At 42.2% G+C, this 21,857-nt stretch overlaps 1 protein-coding gene across 2 annotated transcripts in view; it reads right to left on the reverse strand.

The window, feature by feature from the left end:
• Positions 1–4,962: 4,962 nt before the first annotated feature.
• LOC141131351 (protein shisa-like-1) overlaps positions 4,963–21,857 on the reverse strand; it is a 63,296-nt gene continuing 46,401 nt past the window's right edge. For both annotated transcript variants that reach the window (XM_073618509.1, XM_073618508.1), the window contains 2 exons: positions 14,650–14,863; positions 4,963–5,703 (listed from right to left, as the gene is read on the reverse strand). In XM_073618509.1, coding sequence (XP_073474610.1) covers positions 5,439–5,703; positions 14,650–14,863 — 479 coding nt within the window. In that variant the 3' untranslated portion in view covers positions 4,963–5,438. The remainder of the gene's footprint in view (positions 5,704–14,649; positions 14,864–21,857) is intronic.

The following is a 21,857-nucleotide window of genomic DNA, read 5'->3' on the forward strand; positions in this document are numbered from 1 at the left end:
GCGAGTATTATTACCACCAAGAACGCAGTGTTTTTATTAAAGCCCAACTCCGGGCAGAAAAAAAGTGATCCCTTGCCGCGGGGTCCAGGGGAGAGGAAAAACAGTTTTTCCTACCTGATCCTCTGCTTCCCCAGCAGATAGCGCTCCCCCATGGTCCAGCGAGGCATTGCCCCTTGGCATCCTCATGTCCAGAGCAGGGTTATGGACGCCAACACCTACAGTGCGGACACAGCCTCGCTGCCAGGGATAATTTTTTATTTGCCCAGAGTTGGGCTTTAGTTTTCTCCATATTTCTGTCCAGTTGTTCTAGGTGTTCCATTTTTCACTCACAAATGTACTTCGGTAATTGTCTTCCAATTCCACCCCTTTTATCCCTGTGTTTATGACTTTGGTAGGGACATTCATTTGTATATTTCTGCTGGGACAGGGACTGATGGTGCAGGGTTCCAAAATCGCTCCGTGCTGAGATGCATTGATGTGAATGGACAGCATTGAAAACAATGTGGCTTCCCTTGTCATGCGATTCTATGCGACTCAAATCGCATGTGAAATCACACTAGTGTAAACCAGACCTCAGTGAGCAAAACAAATAAATAAAAAAATTGTACCGCAGTGGTATTATTACACCATTGCCCGTTTGCTCCCTAGGAGCTATTAACGTTTTTCTTGTATCAGGTTGGGGTAATGGAATGGGACTGGGGTGCCTCCCTGACTTTTCCTTGCCTCCAGCTCTTTCTGAAAGCAGCAGAAGGCCAGTCCAGGGGGTTTGAACGTCCAGTATATGCTCTCTGTATATGCAAATGAGCTTGCATCTAGTCCCCTTTCTTATTTCATACAGCGTGGTCATGCAATATCCATATCTGTGTATATCCATGCATATCCATAAAGGCTTCTTGAGTATATAAATGATTACTTGGATACATTCCTCTTTGCCATTAATGTATAACCCAAAGATTATTGGAAGGATGAAAAGCATCTATACTAATGTAGTATAGGGGTATAGCAAACAATATGGATTTTAAAGGCATCAACAGTTATCCGATGATTGTTGTATGATACAAGCAATTTCAAAATATTGATCCGAGTGCTGTGTCTGTATTTGAGAATCTAGAACTGCTTCTGTTGAGACTTGACAGTAGTTCACCATTGCTACTACACAACATGAATAGGGAAAAGCAAAGTGACTTCAGCTCAACAGATTTACTGATGTTGCCATCTCCATAATTTTGATGAAATTGGCCTCTAATGGCACCATGAAGCTTGCTTAGAAAAATGTGCTTGAAGAAAGTTCTAACTTAAAAAAAAAACCTTCCCATGTTGCTTAACGACTCAAACTCTAGAAATCAATTCGTAAATGTCATGCAACAATGGGTTAAAGGGAATAATAGCGCAGCACGTTGTAACAACAAACCAAAAAAAAAAAAAAAGGCAATAGTGAGGATACAAAGGCAACAAATAGGCAGCTGTGACAATATACGGGCAACAAACAAAAATGGGCAGCTGTAACAATATACAGGCAACAAACAAAAACTTGCAGTAGTGAGAATACACAGGCAATAAATGGGCAACTGTGACAATAGACGGGCAACAAATAAGAAATTGCTACAATACATTAGCAACAAATAGGCAATTGTTACAATATGGGGGCAACAAATAGGCAATGATTATAACACTCGTGAAACAAGCCGACAACCGGTACAATATGTGGGCAAAGCAAAGAGCAATTCTAAAAATACAAGCGCAACATATGAGCAGTTGTTACAATAAGATGGCAACCAATAGGCAGTTGTTAGAGAAGGCAGCTAACAAAACGGCAATTATGACAATATATGGACAAGAAATGTTCAATGGTGACAATATGCGGGGAGCAAATTGGCAATTGTTACAATGAGTGAGCAACAAATGGGCAATTGAGATAAACAGGAAATCATGAAAATGTACAGGCAACAAAAAGGCAATCATGAAATTATGAAACAGAAAGGTGAGGGTAGACCCCACCTAAAAGTAATTACCATGGACTAAGCAGCTTATAAAGGGATCTTTAAAGGAAAATTCATAATAGTACAAAAAGCTGGATTAAAAAATTCCACCACCAACACCCAAGCAAGAGAGTTAAAAACAGACAGCGTTGTCTACAATTGATGCAGCTGTTTTATTTATATCGCTTATACATCATTCACATATAAGCCCATTAACTGGTGTAGTGGCCTGAAAGGTACTATTATGAACCACTTGATAAAGATCTTCAGGATTCAAAAAGAACTTCCCAAAAAAGTTTATAGATGGGTGGCCAGATCACATATAAATATGGGTTCTTGTGTGTGTATGGCTCCAAGAATCACATAGATGGGGAGAAGTCCACAATACACCGTATGTCAATGACAGATCAAAAAGCCAAAGTTACTGTGTTGTTATATCCAAGGTCTGAAATTCCACTGTATGGAATTAGTTTGGTAAGGCAAACACTGGATTAAAACGTTTGATGACGGCCCTTCAAGTGTGTATAACGCAGTTCTTAGTGCTGCTGTGTTTGACCATGAAAACCGCTGGTGTTAACTGTGGCACTTTACCATCACAGATGGTCTAAAGGCACATATCATGAAGCCATAGCACGACCTGCAGGTCCTCCCACCCAACCTCGATACGGTTGGTTCCCACTTGCATTCCAGCCTTGGATGACCGGCTTACTCACACTGGCAGACTGCAGGTGATCAGTGCGAGGCGGGGGTCAGTGTAGGAGGCTTTACTGGAGATTGGAGTGTTCACCACTTGTCAGGTCTGATCTTGTGGAGCAATGGCTTAGCATGCCTAATCCAAGATGGGTGCCATGCTGATCAAGGAGTCCATTGAGCATGTGCAGGTAAGCAGACTGCATTGGATGTGACGACGGATCGTCACTTACCTGGTGTCGTATTGTCCGACATGTTTCGCCCAATCAACTTGAGCTTCATCTGGGATGGGAGGGGCTAGACATTTATTTATACCATAATAAACAAGGGTGCAATTATACTTTTCGCCACTGGATGTCACCCTCACCATCAACACCACATTCTTATAGGGAAAATTGGCATTGGTTTCTGTTAAGTTAGCCATAGTTCCATTTTTGTGGAGCTGAAATAGGCCACAGGAGACCAGCAGATGTACCTTACAATCTCGGTGATAGTCCCCGGGATTGTAGGCAAACTTTGGCTTTTTGATCTGTCATTGACATACAGTGTATTTTGGACTTCTCCCCCTCTATGTGATTCTTGGAGCCATACACACACACAAGAACCCGTATTTATATGTGATCTGGTCACCCATCTATAAACTTTTTTGGGAAGTTCTTTTTGAACCCTGAAGATCTTTATCAAGTGGTTCATTAAACACCTTTCAGGCCACCACACCAGTTAACGGGCTTATATGTGAATGATATATGAACGGTATGAATCAAGCAGCTGCATCGATTGTAAACAACGTTATCTGTTTTTTAACTCTCTTGCTTGGTTGTTGGTGGTGGAATTTTTTAATCCAGTTTTTTGTACTATTATGAATTTTGCATTAAAGATCCCTTTACATGCTGCTTAGTCCGTGGTAATTACTTTTAGGTGGGGTCTATCTTCACCTTTCTGTTTCATCTTGCCTATGATTACCTGGATTACACCTTAACGCAGGGGTAGGCAACCTCGGCCCTCCAGCTGTTTTGAAACTACAAGTCCCATGAGACATTGCAAGACCCTGACAATCACAGGCATGACTCCTAGAGGCAGAGGCATGATGTGATTTGTAGTTTCACCACAGCAGGAGGGCCGAGGTTGCCTACCCCTGCAGCTTAACTGGTGAGCCAGCAAATAGAGGATCGCTATGTTTATGTAATTATACGGGGAAGGAAAGGACAATTGTGACAATACATTGGCAACAAATGAGCAGTCATTACAATAGTCAGGCAACAAATAAATAATCTTGACAATATTTCAACAACATACAGGCAATGGTTACAATGGGCACAAAACAGGCAATTGTGACAATGCATGAGGAATGGGCAGTTGTGATAAAACATGGGCAACAAATGGCAATCATGACAATACGCGGCCAACAAATGGGCAATCATTACAATATGTGGTAAACAAAGGAACAATCATGACAGCTCTTTGTCAAGAAGTTGTGACAGTTGTGACGATAAGTGGGAAACAAATGGGCAGTCATGGCAATGCTCAATCAAGAAAAAGGCCAGTGTGGCAATACACATGCAACAATTTGTCAATCATTACAATATGCAGGCAATAAAATGGCAATCATACATCATATTAATTTCAACAAAGTATCCAATGTCAGGTTCCAAAGTAACCAGGGTGGCACAAGAACGGGTTTGGGATTGATGAAGGAGCTTTTGTAACCTTTAGGAGCCTTTCAAACTCATTGCACTATTAGGAACCACTGAAGAACACCTTAAAGCCGTATTAAAGAGCTTGTAAACCCTGCTTAGTCATTTTTACCTACAGGTAAGCCTATAATAACGCTGTAGGTAAAATAAATATCTCCTAAATATTAGGATTCTGGCCCCCCCTCCCTATATGAATGAGTATGGGGTTCATGGTACCCCTACCCATTCACCTGGAGAAAAAAAGTGTAAGGCTTACCTGTAGGTAACATGGTTATCTCGTTTAGGAGTTATTCACTATATCCGCATGTGCCAACATCGTCGGCACATGCGCACTGAAGAAACGGCTCACTCGTGCCGTTTCTTCAGTAGCCATGCCGTGACCGCCGGCACCCGCACGCATGCGCAGCAGTGACATCATTACTTCCGGCGCTGTTATTGGCCGTGAACCCGGAAGTAACTCCAGTGGAAGATGTCTGCGCGGTACTCGGAGGGCCGACGCCGATCCAAAGCATCGTTCTAAGGTAAGTATTTCATAATGAGCTAGTATGCGATGCACTATGCGATGCATACTAGCTCATTATGCCTTTGTCTTGCAGGGGTTTTTTTTTTTTTCAAGGTTTACAACCTCTTAAGTGGTTAATACCGCTTTAATTTCGCCTTCCCCATTGACTCCGATGCAAATTGAAGAACGTTACTGAATTGTCTAGATAGTTCCCAAATTTTGGCAAAGTGAAAACTTTCAGTTTTGCTCATCCCTAAATAGGAAACGTAATTGCTCTACTAATAGATCACCTCCAAGCCTGCCATTTACCTTCAGACGCCAGGAGAAGGAACGTTCTAGGTCACAATACATGGTATGTGTAATGCAGGGGTTAACACATCCTCTATTAGTATTCATATCTTGGAAGCTGGTCTTCTACATATCTCCTGGAACAGTGAGAATGAATGATTACTTCCCTCTTACCAAGTCATGATTGTTGTGTCGTCAAAGCGTATAATAAATATGACTATTATCTCGGTGGTTCAGTCTTAATATTTATCAGCTCTCTATTGTTCTTCCACCTCCGCAGCATCTTCACACTCTGCCATCTAAAGGCTTGTGCCCGCCCTGTCTGCCATCCGCTGCCATTCTATCCGCTACACCTTTGTTCCATCGATCAACGCCTCTATTTGGGTTTCTATGGAAAATTGGAAGGACGAGGTGCTTCACAATCCAAGTATGACTGAGCATGCTGCAGAAAGATTTCTTATTGAGTCTGTAGTAATAGATGAAATCTACAATCATCAGTGAAAGAATCAGAAGTCCGTAGAAGCCGATGCCAAGCAGAGGAAGCGGGCTCCTTACAAAAATACACCAAAGGAAAAAAAAAATCACTCTCAGATTTACATTGACAAACCATTACACAACATGTAAACTGATGTCTGCATTGGAGCTAATACTGAGTCTGATGAAGAGATCTGATTTTCTGTCCTGGGGTCACCTGAGGATGAAATTGTGACTGTGATGAAAAGGATAATAATTGTTACTTTCTTTTTTTGCAAGATTTCTTTTATAATAATAAGGCCCCGTTTAGACCTGTTTGTAATGGTATTGGAGTACACCTGTTGTAAGGGGTGGGCACAAGGGGCGGCTGCCCTGGGCACAGCGTGTATTGTAGAGATGGGATGCATCACTATATCTGTCAGCTATGTATGGAAGCAGCAAAGAGAGGAAGGGATAGCCAGAAGGAGGTGCAGGCTGTACTCTCTCTCCCCCTCCTCCTCACATGCTCACACATAATAGACATGTGCAGTTCATTTTGTTCCGAACTGAAATTCGGACAAATTTATCATTTTCGAAAACTATTCGAATCGATTCGAATTTCATCCAAATTTTTTTTGTTATTTTGGATTTGTTTAAATTCGGTCCTATTATAATTCAGAAATTCGAATACATCCAAATTTCCGAATTATAATAGGACTGAATTTAAACTAATTATAAATAATGAAATTCTAATCGATTCGAATAGTTTTCGAATTTCAAATAGTTGTTGAATTCAAATAGTTTTCAAATTCTTAAAGTTTTAGGATTCAAATCATTTCCAATTTCCAAAGAGAATACAATAGAATAGAAAATAAAGGAATATAATAGAAAAAAAATGAATAAAATATAACAGAAAATAAAAGAATAGAATAGAATTGAGGAAACCAGAACAAAATAGAAAATAAAAGAACCGAATAGAATAGAATATTAACGAACAGAATAGAATAAAATGAAAAAAGAATAGAATAAATAGAATAAAATAGAACATAACCCTCTTCTGAAATTCGGATTTCAATTAGAGTAAATTTTAATTTTAATACAAAAGAAAAGAATAGAAAAGAACAGAATGGAAAAAAAAGAAGAATAGAATAGAGTATAATAGAATAGAAAAGAATAGAATTAAAAAAACAATAGAATAGAAAGAATATAACCATTTCCCAAAATTCAAATAGAATCAATTCCCATTTGAATAGAATAGAAAAGAATAGATTAGAAAAGAATAGAAAATAACAGAATAGTATAGAAAAAACAACAGGATAGAATAGGATAGAAAGAATATTTCCCAACATTCAAGTAGAATCAATTTGAATAGAAGAGAACAGATTGGAATAAGACGATTACTATATTTTTTCTATTCTATTCTACTCTATTCTGTTTTTTTCTATATCCTCTGTTATTTTCTATTCTATTTAAATTCGAATTGATTCTATTTGAGTTTTGGGAAATGGTTATTTCTATTCTATTGTCTTTTGAATTATATTCTTTTCTATTCTCTTCTTTTCTTTTCGAATTTCAGAAGATGGTTATGTTCTATTTTATTCTATTTTTTTATTCTATTCTATTCTGTTTGTTTATTTTCTATTCTATTTTGTTCTGTTTTACTCTATTATATTCTATTCTTTTTTTCTGTGATATTCTTTTCTATTCTTTTTTTTTTCTATTCTATTCCTTTATTTTCTATTTTTCTTTACACGCTTTGGAAATTGGAAAACTATTTAAATTCGAAACTATTTGAATTCGAAAACTATGCAAATTCAAATTTGAAAACTTTTCATATTAGAATTTGAAAAGTTTTTGAATTGGAAAACTATTCAAATTCGAAAAGTTTTAAAATTTGAATGAGAAAACTATTCGAAATTGATTAGAAAACTATTAGAAATCGATTCGAATTCTGAAGATTTGAATCAATTTGAATAAACAAAACTAATTCTGAATACGAACAAATAAATTTAACTGAACGCATTTATGTAAATGATGAATTGAAACAAAACAATTTTTTTCGTTCTGCACATGTCTAGCACATAATAAAGGGGGGGGGGGGGCAATTTGGCATCTTTGCCCTGGGCACTGGATAATCTTATACTGGCACTGATGGTAACCTGTGGTTGAATGCACAGATTCCTCTCTATGTGTGGTGCAATGCCATTCAATGTGAATGACAGTCCAACATACTGTACTGTAAATGGCAATGTAGTACTGTATGTTGTGGGGCACTGCATTGCAAAAAAAAAAAGATGATCACGTGTTTTTTTTGGTCCATTGTGGTATGTTGGCAGCCCATTTAAAATTGAAGGCTGTCTTAAACTTACATAACCATACTGCACAACATGACATGTATTAACTCACCCCAACAAATCAATAAAGTCTACTTTTAAACATTCCCAATTTTTAAAATTTACTGTAAATATTCACAATTTGTAAGATCAGATCTCTTCAAAGTCTCTTCACCTGAAGACACACAGAATACGACTTTGAAAACGTGCGATTTCAGATGAAGTCCCACAATTTCAAAGCCGTAGTCAATGAACGGGGGGGGGGGGGGGTGGCTTAGGCTCAGTTTACGCTACTGTGATGTCACTTTGACTCAGTTTGCAGTGGGATTATGTAGTGCAACTTTGATGTGACTGGTTGCATTTTGGATATGGTTTGCATATTCTCTGGGGCCCAATCACACTGTAAATCACACCAAAGTAGCACATTGTTATTTCCATTAGCATGCAATGCAGTGTGACCCAAGTCGCATCTGACATCGCATCAGTGTGAACCAGGCCTTACTGTGAACATGCGGACATTTTTGGGACGTGTTGCATATTCTTTGTTGTTAATATTTTATATTTAATTGTAGGTATTTACTTGTCCCTAATTGTGTCCGTATGGTACAGGTTGTGTATACAGACATGTTTCTGATGTGTCATTATGGTAGATTTTTTTGTCTGCAGATGTGTTTTTGGAAGTGTCATTAATCACCTCAATACCGGGCACCTATACCCCCCTCCTGCCCAGGCCATTTTTCAGCTTTCAGCGCTGTCACACTTGTAATGACAATTGCGCGGTCATGCAACACTGTACCCAAATGAAATTTTTATCATTTTCTTCACACAGATAGAGCTTTCTTTTGGTGGTATTTAATCACCACTGCGGTTTTTATTTTTTACCAAAAAAAGACAGAAATTTAAAAAAAAAGAAAAAGTTTTTCTGCCATTAAATTTTGTAAATAAATAATTTTTCTCCTTCACTGATGTGCGCTAAGAAGGCGGCACTTATGGGCACTGATAAGGTGGCACTATTATGCTGCACCGATGGGCACTGATAGGCGGTACAGATAGGTGGCACTGATGTCCACTAATAGACAGCACTGATAGGATGCACTGATAGGTGGTACAGATAGGCGGCACTGATGTGCATACTGATGGGAATTGATGGGCAGCATTCATGAGCAGGCACTGATGGGCACTGATGGGAATTGATGGGCAGCACTGATGAGCAGGCACTGATGGGAATTGATGGGCAGCACTCATGAGCAGGCACTGATGGGATTTGATGGGCAGCACTGATGATGAGCAGGCACTGATGGGCACTAAAAGGCAGCCCTGACTGCCACCAGTAATGGGCACTGATTTTTGTCACTGATGGGCACTAATTGGTGGCACTCATGGGCATTGATTGGTGGCACTTCTGGGCCTTTACTGTAATCATGATTGAACCTGATTACATGCCCTGTTCCCCCCTGCAAGAAGATGCCGCTGATCGTCTCTCCTCGCCACACGCTATGTGGCGATGAGAGTCAATTACTGGCACTGCCTGTATTTACAGAGATCAGGGTCATGCGTGTCCTAGCAACACGGTGCGGCCGCAATCTGCGTGCGGGAGTGGCGGTTTGGGTGCGCCATCATATGACGTCCACCCAGAACAAGAGCCGCACCATCCCTCCGTCATTCGAAGGTGGGCAGGTGGCAAGTGTTTAAGATTTACCCCCCGGAAGATTTACCCCCCTTTGTGACCAGGCTTTTTTTTGGGATGCTGCACTGCATTACTTTAACTGACAATTACATGCTCATGCGACGCTGTACCCAAACAAAATTTATGTCATTTTGTTCCCCACAAATAGCGCTTTCTTTTGGTGTTATTTGATCACCACTGGATTATTTATATATATATATATATATATATATATAATTATTTAAATTATTATAAATTAGTATATTTTACTTTCTGATATAAAGCATATCCAATAAAAAAAATTCTAATTTGCCGCTGCATTGGACTGAGATGATTGGGATGATGTGTGGGAAGCCCATTTTGCATGTTTAGTCTCCACTAGAGACCAGTTAATACATTTCAAATTCCTGCATACAGTATATTTCACTCTAGCTAGGCAGGCTAGAATACAACATATAGGGACCAATCCTCTAGTGGTTGGAGACGCTTAATCTCAGTGCAGGATTTCTGCATATCTTTTTGGGATTGCCCTGCCATTAAGCCCTTTTGGCAGGAGGTTGCAGCATGTATTGCATCAGTCACTTTAATCTCCATCCCCCGCTCGGTGGAAGTCTGCCTATTGAGTCTAGTTGAGCCGCAGACGACTACTAAGGCTTTACGTACACTTCCTACTATTATTATTTTATGGCAATTCTACTTCCTCAATTCTTACCAAAGCAAGTTTGGCACTCTCACCTCACTCCCGCCTGCAACCTCCTGGGACACGTCACATGTCGCATGTCCCATGTCCCAGATGGCTGTAGGACCACTCTGACAGTGCAACACGATCCCGCACATGCTCAGTGGGGAGCTGGCTGTAAAACAGCATTAAGGCCCCTTTCCCACTTGTGTGACTTGTCCTGCGACTTGGGACTGCAAAGTCGCATGACAAGTCGTACCCCATGATTTCCAATGAGTACCATTCATATCTGTGCGACTTCAAAAGTAGTCCCTGTATTACTTTGGTCCGACTTTGATGCAAGTTACACAGGCATTCCCTGAAATTGCATAAAAAGCGCGTCAAAATTATGGCCGCGAAGTCGCTGTCGTGTGAAAGGGGCCTAATGCTGGTCATACACTATACAAAAAATTGTCTGAACCCATTTTTGAAAAACGAACATTCGGCCGTGAGCGCAAGCAATAGTGCCATCATGTAATGACCGATAAATCTTCAGTGGACATAAATGAATGCATTTTTTGTTCATTTTTTTACATATACCTAGTGCAGACAGTTCGGACGGGAAACACATTAACCTTTCAATTTATTGTTCGTTCGGCAAAAAAATTTCCAAACTTTTCCTTCCTTTTTTTCGGCTCAAGAACGCCCTAATGATTATCGATATTGTGCCCATTAACTGGCCGAAAAACAAACGGAGTGTCTAAATGCTCGAATTTCAGCCGATTTTTTGTATACTGTATGGCCAGCATAAGTCACACAACTCCCACAGCCAAGATCACAGTTCCGGGGATCCGAATACCGGTGAAGAACCAGACCAGGTGAAGACAACGCCGGACTCCTGGGCTGGTAAGTGACACTTTCTTAAAAGTCAGCAGCTACAGTATTTGTAGCTGCTGACTTTTAATATATTTTTCAAAACGACCGGAGTTCCTCTTTAAATTCTCTAATTCTGATCATGATCTTGCCAATGTTACACAAGTTACATCTTGGTTATAGATAGGGCTAGTGTTAGGCAGGGCATTAGAGGGAGGGTAAGGCTACATTCACCCTGGCGATTTAGACCGGAGCAAATTGCAGCGGCAGGAATCTTCTGATTGTAAGTGGCTCGGTGCTGCTGCGTCCAGCAACAATTGCTGCAGGTAATGGCTGGCTGTGCATAGAACTGTGAATAGTCCGAGTCGCAGCCGCCGGAAATCTGCCATTACATTGAACAAGTCCAGAAGCTGCACCTAGCCACTCACAGCAGCAGAAATCAGAAGATTCCTGCTGCTGCAATTCTTGGCACCGGCCTAAATTGCCAGGGTGAATGTAGCCTATATGTTAGGGTTGGGGTTAAAAGGAGGCCTAATGCTAGGAGTATAAACATAGAGAGAGTTTGTGTTAGGACTGGGGTTATCAGTGTAAGGGTTAGGTTTATAAAGAGGGTTAGTGTGAAGGATGGAGGTATAGATAGGAATAGTCTAATGCCCTGTACACACGGTCGGACATTGATCGGACATTCCGACAACAAAATCCATGGATTTTTTCCGATGGATGTTGGCTCAAACTTGTCTTGCATACACATGGTCGCACAAAGTCGTCGGAAAATTTGATTGTTCTAAACGCGGTGACGTTAAACACATATGTCAGGACTATAAACGGGGCAGTAGCCAATAGCTTTCGTCTCAATTTAATCTGAGCATGCGTGGCACTTTGTGCGTCGGATTTGTGTACACACGATCGGAATTTCCGACAACGGATTTTGTTGTCGGAAAATTTTATAGCCTGCTCTCAAACTTTGTGTGTCAGAAATTCCGATGGAAAATGTGTGATGGAGCCCACACACGGTCGGAATTTCCGGCAACAAGATCCTATCCAGTGGCGTTGTTAGGTGGGTGCGGGCCACACCCGTGTGACACCCGCCAAAGGGGTGACACCCGTAGGTAGCGGCATGCACTGCTAACACTGCCCCTTGCCCTGATCTGCACCTCAGGTCTTGCGTTGTGTCCCTCAGCGCAGCGGACTGAAGCCGCCTCCCCCTCCTCTCTGTTTACATCCACACATCCACACACGGCTGTGTCTGTCCGCGATGTTCTGAGGTCTGTAAACTTTATGTATATGTGGGTGGACATGTGCAGGGGGTGTCTATACTAATGGGGGGTCTGCACTGAGGGGGGATTCTATACTAATGGGGGGTCTGCACTGAGGGGGGGATTCTATGCTAATGAGGGCTCTGCACTGAGGGGGATTCTATACTAATGGGGGTTGGCACTGAGGGGGGGTTATACTGATGGGGGGTCTGCACTGAGGGGGATTCTATACTAATGGGGGGGGTCTGCACTGAGGGGGATTCTATACTAATGGGGGCTCTGCACTGAGGGGGGATTCTATACTAATGGGGGTTGGCACTGAGGGGGGGGGGGTTTATACTGATGGGGGTTTGCACTGAGGGGGGATTCTATACTAATGGGGGCTCTGCACTGAGGGGGGGATTCTATACTAATGGGGATTGGCACTGAGAGGGGGATTCCATACTGATGGGGGGGTCTGCACTGAGGTGGAAGGTTGATACTGATGGAGGGGGGTCTGCAGACTCTGCACTGAGGGAGAGTGTCTGTACTGATGGGGGGGGTCTACAATAAGGGAGGGGTGTCTGTACTGAGGGAGGGGGTCAGTACTTAGTGGGGGGTCTATACTGAGGAAAGGGGGTCTGCACTGAGTGGGGGTCTGTACTGATGGAGGGGGGTCTGTACTGAGGGAGGGGGGTCTGTACTTAGTGGGGGGGTCTATATTGATGGAAGGGGGTCTGTACTGAGGGAGGGGGGCTATATTGATGGAGTCGGGTCTGTAGTTAGTGGAGGGGGGGTCTGTACTGAGGTAGTTGGTGGAGGAGGGGGTGACACCAATTTTTTCGGCACCGGGTGACACCAACCCTAGTGACGCCACTGATTCTATCACACATTTTCCAACGGAAAATCCGACCGTGTGCACAGGGCATTAGAGTTATAGGCATGGGCGGCCCATCCATTAAGGGCGCACGGACGCTGCCCCCACTATCCATGCATCTGGCCCCTTTCAGGACGCCGGATGCATGGATTCCAATGGGGGGTGTTTTTTTGAAGTACCTGATTAGAGCCAGAGGCTCTAATTGGCTTCAAAATAAGGTGGTGCTTGGGGCGCAGAGAATGCGCTCCGAGCCCATCCAGGTGTGTTACACTAGAGAATGAATATTCGCTATTATAACACTGATCCTCCTCCCGGCCAATCAGGAAGCAGTTGTGGGACCCATCACCTGATTGGCTGAAAGGACAGGCGACCCTATTTGTCGCCTAGGAGGAGGGGAGGAGATGCACGACCACCATGATGGATGAGAGGACATGCCTGGCCGATGCCAGCCACCTAGATGGGGTAAGGCTGCCCATACATGTTCGAATTTCGAAAGAATTTTCTTTTGAAAATCAGAAAATTTGTGCGTTTTGTGATCCGATGCCACAAAATTCGGCCAACCAAGCCTTTAATTTCACCTCCTGTTGCTACAGAAAAGAATTTTCGTGGCTGGGAATCTTCTTTTCTTTACGGGAATTTTCTTTTCTTGCACATGCACCACATTTCTTTTAGAATTACATTTCTCGCACAATTCTCCCATCATTGATTAGAAAATCGTTCCTTTTTCAAAAAATTTCCAACATGCCCGATTACTCAAAATTGGGCATGTTGGAATCGGCTGTTGCTGCAGCACACTAATGGTGAGATATACGAACGAAAATTCTTAGATAAGATTTTCGAAAGAAAATTCTTTAGAAATTCGACCCATGCCTAAGACAGCGAGTGGGTGGGAAAGGGGGGGGGGGGACTGGGGGGTTTGAGGTGTTGCCAACTGCCGGGGCGGGGGGGGGTGAGTGTTCAGGATTGTTTGTTTGCCCCCACCCCCAAAAAAAAAAAAAAAACAGCAGCTACTGGTTATAGGGCCTTATAGTTTTAGATTGGAGCTAAAGGGAAGGTTAGCATTAGGTTGGTATTATTGAGAAGATTGCTCACAGCCTCACACCAGGAGCTGACAGGCAGGAAGGTGGGGGGGAAGAGAGGAGAGACTGCGGGATGGCAGAGGCATGTAAACTGACCACGATATCACGGATCAGCAGCCATGGGGGACACAGGAACGGGCAGGATCAACCAGGTATTTTACTGCATAGAAAGGGACACAAGCACTGACCTGCTTTAAAGGAACAGGATCTCGTTTTTTTTTTGTTTTTTTTTAGGGTTACAACCCCACAAGATATTGTAGCAAAAACTACCAGTGCGAAGCTCCCAATGCTAACAGCCAATATGAAAATATTATAGACTTACCTATAAATGTAGGTAGCAATTTTTTCAGACAGATTCACTTTCATTACACTTTCAAACTCGTCCTGTTTGCAGCAGTATTTCAGAGAGTTGTTTCCTGTATAGCAGCAATACATATGCTCATGAGAGTCACTTAAACGTGGGCAGTGAAATCCCGAATGGTACACGTCTCCTTGCCCCGGGTATCCTTCACACGTCCGCACATTGAGAGAGGAAGCTTCAAAACAGATAAACAACTGACATAACTAACTGACAAGACTAACATTCTAACGGAAAACAATGATACACTCAAACCATGCACACCTTTATTTGGCAACCATTGTTTGGGTCTTTTTTTTATCACTTTTTTTTTTAATGTTTTGAATAATGCAGTAAAAAGGATATTACAGGGAAAAAAAAAGAAAAGCATTTGTGTCAATTATTCCAACACACAATCATAAATCGTAAGTACAAAGCATACTGATGAGTTCAACACTGAAGGGTTTTCAATAACCCTGGATAGAATAATACATAATAAGATGTAGAGTAATGGAGAAAATAAGGTATTTATCTCTCAGGATTGTACAATATCAGCAGTGCTAGGATTTATAATCGACATCATCATTAGAGAGAAAAAAAAAAACAAAACAGTAAAAATAGTAACATTATACAAGTAACAATGTTCAACAGTAGTCAAGTTGCTAACGTATATAGAGCACATACTGTATATTTTTGAGTGCCAATGGTAAGGGCACTACGCTTGACTCGGCCATAGATAGATCAGATCTTGGCCAGTTCAGCAGGGGCTGGCCGAGATTTAATCCATCTATGGGCAGGCTGGTTGTACTGCAGTCAATCCTTCGATCGACTTCAGTACAACCAGCCAGTCAGATTTTTTTCATGTGAACAGTGCCGGCGCCTATAGCAGCAAGCAATGATCATTGTGTTCTGCTTGCAGTGAAGTCTCCCTGCCGGCAGAACACAATAGCGCTGCGGGAGGTATTCCTCCATAACGCTGACTGTGTTGATGGGGGAATCAATCAATTTTCTTTCCTTCCACCCATGGTCAAAAGAAAGAAAATTGCATAATTTGTGGGTTGCTTTAGCCAGAAGGTGTCATGCCTATAAGAATAAATACAATGTTTTCCTTCTTTTGTGTCATCTGTTTATTTTGTACTATGCAAAATATTAATAAAAAGATAAATACAATGTTTTTGGGGTAAAGGGTAAGCCTAAAGGTGGGGTGATCCTGTGTGTTATAATGGGGGAATAACCTGGGCCGAAACTAGGGGGGCGGGGGCATGTGCCCCGCGCATGCCATTCAGGGGGTTCCACGGCTGGTACCGATCCTGCTGCAGCTTAAAGCCCTCTTCTCCTCCTCCTCTCCCTCTCGCCAGCAAGCATTTAGCTGCTGCAGGAGAGAAATACAGCGATCGGTACCAGTTTGCTGCCCAAGCTGTAACTTCTGTCTATGCCCCTTCTTAAACTGTCTGGCCCCTGTACTTCTCTGGTCTCCCCCAGGCCCCAGTGCTAACCTCCTCTTCCGCCAGCTAGCTGTGCAGTCATTTGTCCCACCCCTCCTTCCTTCTCCGTGCTCTTCTGGTCGCCCCCCCAGTGCTCCCCTCCTCTCCTCCTGCCGGCTAGCTGTGCAGTAAGCGGGGGGGGGGCTGAATAAAGGCATAATCCTCAGCTTATAGAAGTTCAGCATGTGATCTGGAAAATAGCCACAAAATAGTTACAACATAACCCTCCTCGGCACTCGTTCTCCTGGTCTTCCCTTCCCCTGCTCTCCATCCTGAATAGCACCTTTATTAAGCCCGTCTGCTTACCGCATAGCCAGCTGGCAGGAGAGGGGGTTAGCGCCGGGGGGGGCCAGAGGAGCGCGGAGGAGAAAGGGGGAGGGGGCAAGAGGCTGGACAAATGACTGCACAGCTATTGCCTGGGAGTCTGAGAGTTTTCCTGCCTTATTGAGCTTCTTCTTACGTCGTCTCTCTATTGTATCAGCCTTGTACACTGTGCATCGTGCACCCCTAAACCCTGCACTCTGTACACAGCACACCCCGAAGCTCTGCACTCTGTCTGTAGTGCACTGCTCAACCCTGCACTCTGTACACAGTGGACCCCGAAACTCTGCGCTCTGTATGTAGCACACCCCTAAACCTTGCACTCTGTACATAAACCCTGCACTCTGTACACAGCACATGCCCAAACTCTGCACTCTGTATGCAGCGCACCCCTAAACCCTGCACACAGTACACCCCAAAACCCTGCACTCTGTATGTAGCGCACTGCTCAACCCTGCACTCTGTACATAGTGCACCCTGAAACTCTGCACTCTGTATGTAGCGTACCCCTAAACCTTGCGCTCTGTAGATAGGCACCCCTAAACCCTGCACTCTGTACACAGCACATGCCAAAATTCTGCACTCTGTATGTAGCGCACCCCTAAACCCTGCACTCTGTACACAGCACACCCCGAAACTCTGCACTCTGTATGTAGCGCACCCCTAAACCCTGTACTCTGTGCACAGCACACCCTGAAAGTCTGCACTCTGTAGGTAGCGCACCCCTAAACCCTGGGGTGGTGGGCTGGCCGAACTGAGTCTTTGCCCCGGGTGAAAGAATGTCTTAGCTTTGCCACTGGGCATACCATTGTTTCTGAGCAATAGCTCATATGAGATTACAGGAGATCAGCTGTCGAATTGGGTTGTATTTGACATGTACATATTTGATCTTTCAAAACAATACAATTGCCAAGATATGCTCGCTTTATTCAGTCTCCAGCTTGGCTTATTTTCTAAAAGGGTTTTAATGCTGAGAAAAAAATAAAATAAAATGATATTTATATATTATATATATATATATATATATATATATATATATATATATGTAAAGAAGTGACCTGTTGCTACATCTATATTGGCCTTTTGTGATGTAAAGTTATTTATCTCTGATCCCTAAGGAGTAGTGTGGCCATTGTCAGTCATCCATTTACAATAAGAAAAATTAATAACTAGAGAAAGGAAAATACTATAAAGGTCTTTCATTAACTGATGGAGTAATAGACATGCGGGTCGCATGAGTAATCTAAAAAACGCTGAAAGCATCTGGCTTGTGAACACTAAAATGCTTTGACATTTGAACAAATATCACACTGAAAGCTGCAAAAGTTCCAGTTATTTCTGGCTCATGCTGATCCGGTTTTATTGTCCATTATGACAAGGCTAGGACAAAATGGATGGAATTAGTCATTTTAAAGTAAGCTCACATTATATATTTAGGGGCTGCTCAATCAGACCCTTTCTTTAAAACACCATGGGCATAAATGAGTAAAGCCAAATATCAAGCAGAAATTTAGAACCTGTGCGTACTTTACAAATCATGCAGAGAAGCAAAAGTACATGATGACTACAGGAATATACTTGGGCTGCTGTACTCAAAGGCCTCTTGTACACCGCAGCTTGAGAAAGCACAGTACAGCATTTTTCTTCTTTACTGATCTAAAATACAGCCCCCTGTACACACAGCACTGCAAATTTTTGAGTAAAAAAAAAAAAAAAAAAGAAAATAAAAAGCTGCGTTTCCGGTCAGCATTTTACGCTGGTACCTGTACATACACGCAAATGCGCTCAAATACACATATATTATTATTATCAGGGCTTTTTTTTCCCTCAAACAATAGGTGCTGGAACTCAACCACGACCCCCCAAAACCCCTCCCCCCACACACATACCCTCCAAATCACATCAAATAGTGAGTGTGGTCATATTTCACAAACAGTAGAAGGGTCTTAAAGGGGCATTAAATATCAGGATTGCATTACATACAGAGTGCAGAGTTCATGGGGGTTACACACAGAGTGCAGAGCTGTCACTTGTAAACACAGAAACCAGACTTCTGTGTTTACAAGTGATTGTGGTGAGCAGGCACCAAAGGGTCTGAGCCACCAAGTTCCCCCTGAAAAAAAGCCCTGATTATTATTATTATTATTATACAAGATTTTTATAATGCCAACAGTTTGCGCAGCACTTTACATCATGAGGGCAGACAGTACAGTTACAATAGAATTCAATACAGGAGGAATCAGGGAGCCCTGCTCGTTGGAGCTTACAATCTGAACATAAATATTAATTAATTTTGCCTAGGAATGTATTGTAAGTGTGAACGTGTATATATGCGCAAAGCAAACGTCTGCAATTACGTCCAGAAATGCTGATGCTCAAACTTCAGTACCATATGCAAGAGGCCAAAGACTTTCTCTCCATATTTGGATCATCAGAAATCTGGCCATGGAGTCATTTACTCCCCACAAGTGAGTAAATGATGATCAAATTTGGATCAATAAAAGCTAATTTGGCTCATATTCAACTATATATGGGTTTTTGTAATCAGACTTGTACTAAACCACTGATGGTCCACGAGAAACTTTTGGTGGTCCCCAAGGGTTCTGCCGCAAATCGACATTGTGGTGGATGTATACCGCCCAATGTTTTGGTTCCAGTGTTGTTCTCAATGCACACTGACTGTCCACACTGACAGCTCACATTCATACTCAGGCCTCCTCTGCAGTTCCGGCTTCTGACAATTCTAGGTTATAGGACTGCCAGTATTAATCACTTGCCGATCGCCCTATAGCAAGACGGGCACTGTGCGCAGGATCACACATATATACGTGACCCCGCACTTCCGGGTAGCGGGCGTGAATAATCACAGTGGGAGCCAATGTGCGGGTACCGTGGACTCGAAGTCCACCGGCACCCACCGATCGTTCGGTAGAGAGGCAGAGCGGCAGTCTGCCTATGTAAACAAGGCTGATTGCCATTCTGTCAGGAGGCAAGGCATGGATCCTGTTGGATCCAGGGACAAGGATTCATGTCTTCACCTAGAAAAAGCTCCTCTCACACTGTAAAAAAAACACTGGCTAGGCACACAGTTAACCCTTTGATCGCCCCTGATGTTAACCCCTTCCCAGCCAGTGTCATTAGTACAGTGACAGTGCAAATTTTGAGCACTGATCACTGTATTAGTGTCACTGGTTCCCAAAAAAGTGTCAGTTAGGTGTCTGATTGTCCGCCGCAATATCGCGATCCCGCTATAAGTCGCTGATCGCTGTCATTACTAGTAAAATAAGTAAATAAATAAAAATTCCATTAAAATATCCCATAGTTTGTAGACACTATAACTTTTGTGCAAACCAATCAATATACGCTTATTGGTATTTTTTTTTTTACCAAAAATATGTAGCAGAATACATATTGGCCTAAATTGATGAAAAATTTGATTTTTTTTAAATTATTGGATATGTTTTATAGCAGAAAGTAAAAAATGTTGTTTCTTTTTCAAAATTGTCGGCTTTTTTTGTTTATAGCACAAAATATAAAAAGTGATCAAATACCACCAAACAAAAGCTCTATTTGTGGGGAAAAAAAGGGTCACAAATTTTATTTGGGTACAGTGTCGCACGACTGCGAAATTTTCAGTCAAAGTAAGTTTAAAGTGCCGTATCGCAAACAATGGCCCGGTCATGAAAGGGGGTAAATCTTCCAGAGTTGAAGTGGTTGAGTTGGAAAGGAATTTTACCTTTTTGTAAGTAAATTGGACCCTTCCTATTAGGACATTTTATCTAGGTCAGTGTCACATCTTTGACAAAAAAAAAAAAAAATGTAATCAATTATATTGAAATCTTCTCACGCTTCTAATAATGAATTTGATGGGGGCAAATAGTACTTATTTTCTGTCAAATAAAGTTGCATGTGTTTAAATTACTTGGGCCTGGGGCGGTTATCCTGGAACATTTCTTAGCTAAGGGCACCTTCCTGCCTGCATGCCTGAACTAAGGGCAGATGAATACCAGGAAGTAAATGCTACAAAAATCATCTGCTCTTACTCAAGATGGCCATGGCTAGAAATGCTGGGGCAATGTTTATCAAAGTAATTTCTCGACAAAATAAAGCATGGAGACATGGATGCGTAGGCGGGTTTGCTTTGAATATTTAAAATGAAATAATTAGTGTTTTCAGTTTGTGTTGCTCAGATATAGTTTCATTCAGTGGCGGCTGATGCTTAATTTTCTTGGGGGTTCACCCCACGCCCCCCCCCCCAGTCAGCCAACTACATAACAAAAACAACCCCCCCGGTTGCTCGATCGATTGCCTGTTTCTCTGTCAGGCACCCCGCCAGCCCCTGCACTTACCCCATCCAGGTGGCGGCTCCCCACCCCCCGCATCTCCACCCAATTCCCCAAGCGTGTCGTCCTGCTCCGCCCACAGAGCAGGACGACGCGCTGACGTCACCTCCAGACTGTGTTCTCCTCCAGTAGGATGGGTTTGTCTGTGTGTGTTCGGCCGACACACCGGACTTTAGGCTTGTTTTTTGGACGTTCTATGTAAGTGTGTTTTTGACTTTCCTATTTAATAAAGCTAAAAGGTTTTACACGATTGGAGTTTCCCACTTTGTGTTACATGCTATATTCACCACTGCACCGATCGGGTCCCCCTGATGTTCTGAGGCACAGCCGCAGCAGTCCAGCCCGGGAGCTTTACAGCTGATATGCCCGTTATGATCCTCTGTAATAGGGGATCATTTACGTCTGGTAAGAAGTAACCCCTTCTGTACTGGTGGTGGTTCACCTCTTTCGCTGCATTGAAGTTGAAGATCTCCTTATGAATGGATCTTTTGAGCTTTTGTTTTGCACGGGTGGATTAGTATTTTCATCACAATGAGAGACTTTTTTCTTCTTTATATATGAAAGAATTATTCTGATCACATGTGTACATATTGTTTCACCAATGATGAGCATTTAGATATATACTGATAAGGAAATATCTATTTTGTTAATTTATTTTGTTTATTTAGTGCGGGATATAATTAGATCCAACACCGTATATATATATATATATATATATATATATATATATATATATATATATATATATATATATATATATATATATATTTATATTCAGTAGCGCGATTCAGTTGTTTTTTCTATTTCTAATTTGGTATATGTGTGTCATATATTTTGAATTGCTGCTCTCACGATTATTGGTTTATGGTTTATTGTTTTCACTTTCTTAGCGCAGTTTTATTTTCTCTTTTTCTTAGTACTATTTAGGTAACTGGTATTAGAAGACGATTATCTAATACATCATTGTGATAACCCTCAATCAGCCTTAGAAATCACCTGGAAGTTCTGGACTAAGGGGAAGGCGGTGAGACACCTCCTGTGCCAG

The sequence above is a fragment of the Aquarana catesbeiana genome, linkage group LG03 (assembly GCF_042186555.1).
Source record: "Aquarana catesbeiana isolate 2022-GZ linkage group LG03, ASM4218655v1, whole genome shotgun sequence".
In the NCBI taxonomy this organism is placed as follows: domain Eukaryota; kingdom Metazoa; phylum Chordata; class Amphibia; order Anura; family Ranidae; genus Aquarana; species Aquarana catesbeiana.